This window comes from Schistocerca nitens, chromosome 7 (genome assembly GCF_023898315.1).
Source record: "Schistocerca nitens isolate TAMUIC-IGC-003100 chromosome 7, iqSchNite1.1, whole genome shotgun sequence".
Lineage (NCBI taxonomy): Eukaryota > Metazoa > Arthropoda > Insecta > Orthoptera > Acrididae > Schistocerca > Schistocerca nitens.
Window position 1 is genome coordinate 578,689,901 of NC_064620.1, and position 8,408 is coordinate 578,698,308.

At 36.3% G+C, this 8,408-nt stretch overlaps 1 protein-coding gene across 1 annotated transcript; it reads right to left on the minus strand.

Annotated features, from left to right (window-relative positions):
• Window positions 1–774: 774 nt before the first annotated feature.
• On the minus strand, window positions 775–7,498 carry LOC126195246 (ankyrin repeat domain-containing protein 27-like). Its single transcript, XM_049933774.1, has one exon. It carries the CDS (start codon window positions 7,396–7,398, stop codon window positions 4,543–4,545), a length of 2,856 nt encoding a protein of 951 aa, XP_049789731.1. The 5' UTR covers window positions 7,399–7,498; the 3' UTR covers window positions 775–4,542.
• Window positions 7,499–8,408: the final 910 nt, after the last annotated feature.

The following is an 8,408-nucleotide window of genomic DNA, read 5'->3' on the forward strand; positions in this document are numbered from 1 at the left end:
AAGCTTGTTTATCCATTTCAGTGTAATGGGTGTAGTTCACAATGTAGTAAAACATGCAATTTTAGTGTTGCCATATCTTTTACATTTGCCTTTTCATTACTACAAATACCGGAATTTATTGTAATAGACTAATACTAGGAACTGTTCAATATTGTATAATGCACAGTTACATACAGTTTAACGTATTATTCTCCTACTGTAATGAACCTTTTCAGTGCTGCTGTTGCTTGCACTGCATCTACTACATCTTTCTTAACATATTATTTCTCTCTTTCCATCTGATTAGCTCTGCTCCTATGCTACATAACTTGAGATGTTCCAGAGAAACAAAGATCAGTGGAATACCCTGTCATTAGTTGGAAATCTGTTATCAACTTCATTGAATTTAATGGACAGAAATTTCCTAACAACTCCAAAGACAACTTAGCACTTTGCTACAGGAGATGTTCGCAGTTTCACTGAAAAATATTGCCAGCATCTCCCATTATATATATTCTCTAATGACCACATAGCAAGCACATTTCCCACAATGTGTACTGTGGATAGCAAGTTCTGAAAACGAATGTTACCTTTCATATGAAGCAGAAATTTACTGTGTCTTTGATGCTGATCTTTACTGATTCTTCACATTTTAATTATTCACATTTCTTTCGTAGATATTCTGATCTGCTTCATCCAGAAACACTATGCATCAAAAAGAAAAGCAGTTAAAACTAAATTCAAAAACAGGCAGTTGTAATTAAGAATATGTATTTGCTGAAAAAATCAGTCTGATACAAATTACACTGCTTCCAGTTGTGACATCAAAATCTTTCAGTCTTAAAAAAAATTACATCTATTTACACATACAATATAAAATTAACAAAACACTTTCTCCAATTGGTTTTAGTTTTCAACAGATACGGAAGCTAGGTTCCAGCATAAAAATACAGACCTATCGACAACTATCAAGACTTTAAGATAATGTGCTGAGTGTATACAAAAACATTTACAAATGATATTTACAATTATCAGTATCACAGTAATCCAAAGCTCCATTTGGCTGCCTTCCTATTCAAAACGGGATTCTGTGTGACTAGTGAGAAATACAAATAGCAGACACACACTACAAGGTAATTCAAGATGATTGTATGAAATTGTACAAAAGATTCTGCTCAACAATACAGTTTAGCAATATGGGTAAATTGGTACAAACAGAGCAACTGAATCCCTATATTAAATGAACAAGAACCTCCATGATCAAACATCTCTGAATATTCCAATGCTATAATATATTCTGCAAACTTCAATACGTGAAATTCTAGGATGGAAGCAAACAAAAATGAATAGAGACTGTACCACCCATAACCACTCTGACACTCCAAACACCCCAGCCTTTGGCTTCGGTTAAAATCACTGCCAGTGGGTGCACTTATGTGTCTATGTGGTTGTGTGTATATATTTCAAGTAAAACAAGAGCAGCTGCAAAGTCTTTCCTCATTTCTGTGTATTCAGTACTTTGAAATAATGAAAGTGGTTTCCAGGAATAACTTCTTGTCAAATTCAGTTTGTTTCAAGGTTTCAATACTAAATGGTACAAAAGGAGGTTATCTTGGCTGTAAGTATTGTTATGGTTCTCTTTTCACCAAAAATAACAGTGAGACCTTCTGATCACATCTGAATAAAAACAGTAACAAAAAAACTTACAAGAGAAGGTCAAGGTTTCAAAGAATTTCTTTCCATATTAAATTACAAACATTAGGTTAGGTTATTCTCATAAGACATGACTAGACACATTATTACAAATTAACAAAGGAAAAAAAAGAAAATTTTGTCCCACATGCTCAATGTTCCTTTATCTTTTCACAATGTACACAGTCTGGAAATAAATATCAATTATGTTTCCTGCAGTCTCATTTGTTATTAATGCTTTGAAATTAGTTCCATTACACGTCTTATATAAATTTATTTGTAAATATCGCCATTGTCTTTAATTAATATTTTCCCAAATGGTAAGCACAAGATTTAATTTACTGCCTGTACTCTTGTGTTTCAGTTGTTTTTGTAGGAGTGGGATGAGGTGGAGAGTGCTCTACCATATTGTGCTGTATGAGAAACAAAAGTTCTTCCGGTATTCAGAGCCACTGGCATATCCAGAGATAACAGCAACATACAATTTATGGTATTACTCTTCATAAAAACAATGCTAATGTATAAGGAACAAAGACATCAGCAAAATACTCAACAAACTACATGCTCAGAAGAAGGTATATCTATTACTATTATTATATATCTAAAAACACAGATGATGTGACTTACCGAACAAAAGTGCTGGCAGGTAGATAGACACACAAACAAACACAAACATACACACGAAATTCAAGCTTTCGCAACAAACTGTTGCCTCATCAGGAAAGAGGGAAGGAGAGGGAAAGACGAAAGGATGTGGGTTTTAAGGGAGAGGGCAAGGAGTCATTCCAATCCCGGGAGCGGAAAGACTTACCTTAAGGGGAAAAAAGGACAGCTTCTCTCTTTAATTTCTATCGCATCTTCCTCTGATTCTAAAAGTACACTTCCCCACAAACAGTACATAACCAGTTACACATAAATCTCACTTCCCTGACACAGCGTCAGATAGACTATTAAATAAAACAGGTGCAAAGAGAATGAACAGAAGCAGAATGGATGAATTTCCACCTGTTACCATGATCAGCAGAGACTCTTCAGCAGTGTTGCAGGAAGTGATACTATGCCAGTAAATGAAATAGCTTTTAACTTCTCTGACTGTCATTTTTGCAGACAGCAAAGTGTTTTCTAATGCAGATAGTGAGGAGTATCCATAAGAAAGTTTTCAGTGCATGTGGAAACCCAACTTAGAAATATTTTTCACAATGAACATCTTCAGTTCCAATCTTTCCTTCTCCTGAGAATGGTTTTGCAATTTCCCTTCAATCATATCTTTTTATAAGAAATTATTACTTCAAAATTCCAAGTGTTAATCTCCAAAAGTAACTGCCACTGCATTAATGTTGCTGTTACAAAAACCATGAACATACCACATAAAGTAATTAATAACAATTTAAAAATAAGCAGATTTACTTTACATAGCACCAAATGGTTAGCACCAATAAGAACATCAAGATTTATGCAGCCATACATAAACACACCATAAAAATGCCAGTTACCCAGGATTCAGATTAAAGTAGCCTATATTGCATCATTTGGAACAAGTTATAAAAATAAAAAGAAATCTAATAAAAAATAACAGAATGCTGTGGATCACAAACAACTCCAAAATAGCATTGACTTTCGTGGGATATTGTTGGGGAGATCACAGTAAAAGCCTAAAGCTTACAGATCACTTGTACTGAATGGTTACGCAAAATCCACTAATGAAGTAAAATATATCATAATTCAAAATGTATGGTCTTCTGAATGAAAATTAGGCTTCAGCAACCATGAACTCTTAACAAAATGAAAATCAAAAGCATAGTAAGGCAATATATTCCTATAACAGGAGACCATCACTATAAAGAACATAACTAAGGTAAGTCATGAATAGTGACACTTTTTCTGCAGTGTCAGACCAAGTCACATTGCTAAATGTGATGGAAATAATAAATTGGTGACAGATCTTTCAAAGGCAAAGAAAACTGTAAAACACACACAAGTGCTTTTGTATATCATTGTAAAGTAATGCCTTTCAAGTACAAGTGAATAGCACTTTTCACTGCTCCACAGCACAGCAATTTAGTACTTAAAAATGAAAGACAAATTCAAAATGTTGTACTGTTTACTATCTGCTGTTAACTGCTTTTTCACCATGAAGGCCACCAGCTTTAAAAATCAACACCAGTCAGAAACAAATATAAATTCATAAGGCCTCATAAAAGTCAGATAAGCATCAGCATTACCTTTGCTCGTGTTTGTTTACATTTCACTTTTCACATACAGTACAATTCTTTAGTAGCTAAAGAAAAAACCCATCAGATGACAACATATAGACCTGTGTTCACTAATCAATTACTTATTCTGCATTCCCAAGAGAATTTTATCGCAACTGGACACCTTGTGCAAACAGTTTTCTTACTTTATGAATTAATTCCTCTAATAACAGACACATGAAGATTCTACTTCACGGAACATACCGAAAACACAGTCTCGCTCAAAGAATTCATTTCTGCCAGGACTATGTTGTACACTGTACTTAAGGCGATAAAAGAAAATTACAATGCACTGTCTACTAACACTGAATATTGTGGTGTATAATAAATATACTGCATTCTTGATACATAAGGTTTCTGAAAGACTTGTTGAACACAGAGATCTTGATACAGTTAAATTATAAGGAAACTGCTAACAGTTATTTTAATAATACACTAATAACATCTATATGTCTTAATTTCTGAAGCAGGCAAATGAAGCCTTAACATCAATGAATGTTGCTCACGGGTCAAAAAGTAATTACATATAGAAATAATATAAATGTTGATACCGGTAAATACTGTACTAAAATATTTCTTCTTTCACTCAGTAGCAAAACCATTCAGTACACAATTCCCTTCAGTAGTCTTTACTCTCATCTCCATTTACAACAAACTGCTTCCCTCCACGCAACAGTTTGACAATGGTAAGAGCCATCTTCTCTTCAGCTTCCTGTACTGCTGATTTACCCGATGCATTCTTCAAATCCAACCTTGGAGATGCAAGCTGCAACAACGTTTCAACAAGTCTTATGTTGCCAACATAACAAGCATAATGCAAAGCTGTGTTCCCATGCCAATCCTGAATATCTGGATCTGCAGACCGCCTTAACAAAAGCTGCACAACTTGAAGTCTCTGATTTTGACAAGCAAAGTGGAGTGGTGTTGCAGCTTTGGTCCGAGTCCTTACATCTACAAGTGCACCAGCATCAATCAGCAAACGTGTAAGATCTAAACGCCCATGCATAGCTGCAACATGTAATGGTGTAAAGCCCTCACCGTCACAAACATTCACATCAAGTATATGGTGTGAGTGCTCTTCATCAGTTCCATTTTCATCTGAATTAACATCATTTTCCGGTTGACACTTTTCACAAGTGCATAATGGGTGACATTTTTCATGCTGTTGTTCTGGCTGTGCTGCCTTCTGTGATGCAGCTTCATCATTAGCATCAAGTCCCATGTAATAACAAGCAAGTCTTGTGTCACCAGCAGCTACTGCTTTCAGAAGCTTCTCTACATTCCGCATCCCCTGTGTGGTCTCGGGCAAGACTCCATAAAATACTTTTTTTGTCTTCGAACCTTTCTGCAGTGATGCACCTGACACTTTCCTGGGTTTCACACTGTCACTGAAATCAAGAGTCTTCTTTGATGAAGCTGCTACATGGAGTTCTTTGCTTTTTGATGTGAGGTTTGTTACAATGCCATTACTACTACCAGGCATTAGACCACTTGGTGGCATGGTTTTTATGGCCCTCATCAGAAGCCTTGTAATGTGGATGTTGTGGGCATAATCAAGGGGTGTTATGTGGCGTTTATTCTCTGCTCCTGGCCGTGCCCCATTTTCCAAAAGCAAATGGACAATACCCTCATAACCCCAGCGAGCAGCATTATGAAGAGCAGTATTACCTTGACTATTTGCACAATTAATATTTAATTTCAGTCCAACATGTTCAGCAAAATATATGATTGCCTTCACACAGCCTTCGTGGCCATTATTACATGCCAAATGAAGTGGAGTATTGCCTTCATTGTCAGCAATATCTATGTGTGCACCTGCATGGGCCAACAGTAACAGTGCATTCTGATAACCTTTGGCAGCAGCATAATGCACAGGAGTTGAACCACTATAGTCACAGGCATTAACATTAGAACCATACTTCAGAAGAAGATCAACCATAGTTGGGCGCCCAAACATGCAGGCCACATGGAGTGCTGTGAAACCTCTGTCATCACATGAATTAATTGTGGGAGTAGTGTTGCACAAGCTTTTCGAAATGATACTCTCGCATTTATCACAGGAACATAATGGATGGCATAATTTCAATATTATATCATTTTTCTTGGAAGATGATTCTCTCATACAATTTGAACCAATGCTTCTATCCAGAGTGCCTTTCACCTCACTTTCATTTCCAAGTTTTATCTGTTCAAACAAGTATTCAATACCACTAGGCTCAGTAGACATTCTCTGTTGTTCCTCATCAGCCTTCTTGTATTTGTCATATTTTTCTTCATAAACTATTTGAGCTTCTGGAATGGAAGATCCTAGGAAAAGACCAGAGTTAATGTGTTCAATTGCAGCTTCTAAAGATGTAATTAAGAAACTATATTCATCCACTTGACATTTAGACGGATTTGAAAAATGAAACTGTTTCATAAACGTCAAGTGAGCAATCCAGTTAGGTAGACCAGTTTTAATTACAAGGAAAACTATCATAGGCAACAGATCATCTGCAGCAATAACATTACCAACAAAAAGGTCAGGACTGTTCTTGCTAGGATGTTGCTTTGTGATGGCTCCCAACATACGTTTCAGACATCCAACCTTGCCCAATACAGTACTGTACCCATCAATACGAGCGAGTTCCTGCTTCGCCCATGGCACAGTATCATATAGATCTTGACGAACACCTAAATCTCTCAACTGGATATCTGAAAGATTCCTAATGATTTTATTCAAATTGGCGTCGTCATGAGCAGTACAGGCTGTTACACCTTTTATTACCTTCTTATACACAGTGTGAAGCATGTAGGTTTCCACTGCTAATTTAACATTCTCAAGAAGATGTTTATTTGTACTTGTTCTTTCTCGTAGACGGCTGTCTCTTAGAGCATTCTGTAAACAAATTGTGTACAGACTACCAACTAAATCTTTCTGCACTTGAAGCGGTTCGAACTCCAAATTATTATTACACGAAAGAAAATCACGAATCAACTGATCAATTTTTTCAAGTACATCCCTACCTCTACTTTCCGTCCACAACAAGTCTATACAGTCCCTCAAAGTCTGAATACTAATGACGACTGAGGAGTTACTGCTCACTGGACCAAAATCTGAATGACGTTCAAGTGGGTGTTCTAAACATAATACTTTATACTTCAATAGATCATCTGTGTAATACGTTTCTTCGAACAGAATATGAGTTGTCAAGGGTCTCGAAATATCGTTTTCTTCCACTGTAACCACACGATTACAAATACGGACGTCCCGATCATTTAGCGTTCTAAAATGACTCTCTGGTAATTCGTCGCTAGGAATTAAGATGTGGCTAAAAAAATCCTCTACGGTAAGAGCGTACTTTGGCACTGATCCTTCACACGGTACACAAATTATCCATCCTTCGACAGTTGCTTTCTGAAACAATTCTGTGTGTTCCGTCTGCAACATGTGAAAAAAAGGATTTTCATTGAGATCTTCATCGTACGATTCCATGATAACGAACACAGATCACACAAACGGTTGACAACACTACCACTTCACAGCATTAACACCAAAACAACGAGATCCAATAGTTGTCATACTTCTTTTCTTATGTAACTGTTGCACGCACAACTCCCTCCTTCTTGACATTTCAGTAAACGCATACGCACCAAAGATTACACTGTTACGAAACTCTCCGCTCATTCGTACAAACCAAAGATGTTAAAATCTATGGAGATGTCCTAACCATGGAGGTAAAAATAAGAGGAGTTGTCATGACGTCACAAACTTGAAGCCGACCCAAGTGAAGATCCGCCATGTTAGCTACCCCAAAACATTCGCTTCTGGTGGTTTGATTCCGTGTAGTCGTGAAGTGTTTTGATAAAAAAAATGCCGGCTTGCGTTGCTTACGGGTGTACTAATCGTTCTGATTGTAGTCTAAAGTTTAAACAAATCACATTTCATTCGTAAGTGGACCTATTTAAGCGCTATTTTCTAATATATACTTGAAATTCTGATGCACTGTAAAGTTTTACAGTATGGTTTTATTTCTGTGATTTGACGTTAGATTTCCTATCAATCCAACGCGAAGAGTTCTCTGGAGATAAGCAATACACTTGGTTTTCATTGTTTGGTTATTCCCAAGTACCTGAAAAGTCTTGGCAAGAAATATCCTGGGAATGGGGACTAATGTTTTAAAATGCAATGACTTAATATAAAAGTAATGTAACTATATGTAGTTAATTAAATCTTAACTAAAATGTATGGAACACCTGTTACAGTGGTTAAATTATAAGTACTTAGGGGTTACATAGTTGTTAAAGCAAAGTTCCCTATCTAAGTCCAGGCTATTTAGATCATTACATTAATCACTGTGTTGTCGTGTTACCCTGTAAATTGCTGTTATTTGCCGCACTGAATGTCACTTGGTAGATACAATTTAAAAACAAAGCAGATGTGTAAACTACAATTGGCCTGACAATCTTAAATTCAGTTTTTTTCCTTCGTAATTTAACGAATCT

Excerpts from the sequence above, each read along its gene's own strand:
- LOC126195246 (XM_049933774.1), bottom strand. The coding sequence starts at position 7,398 with ATGGAATCGTACGATGAAGATCTCAATGAAAATCCTTTTTTTCACATG.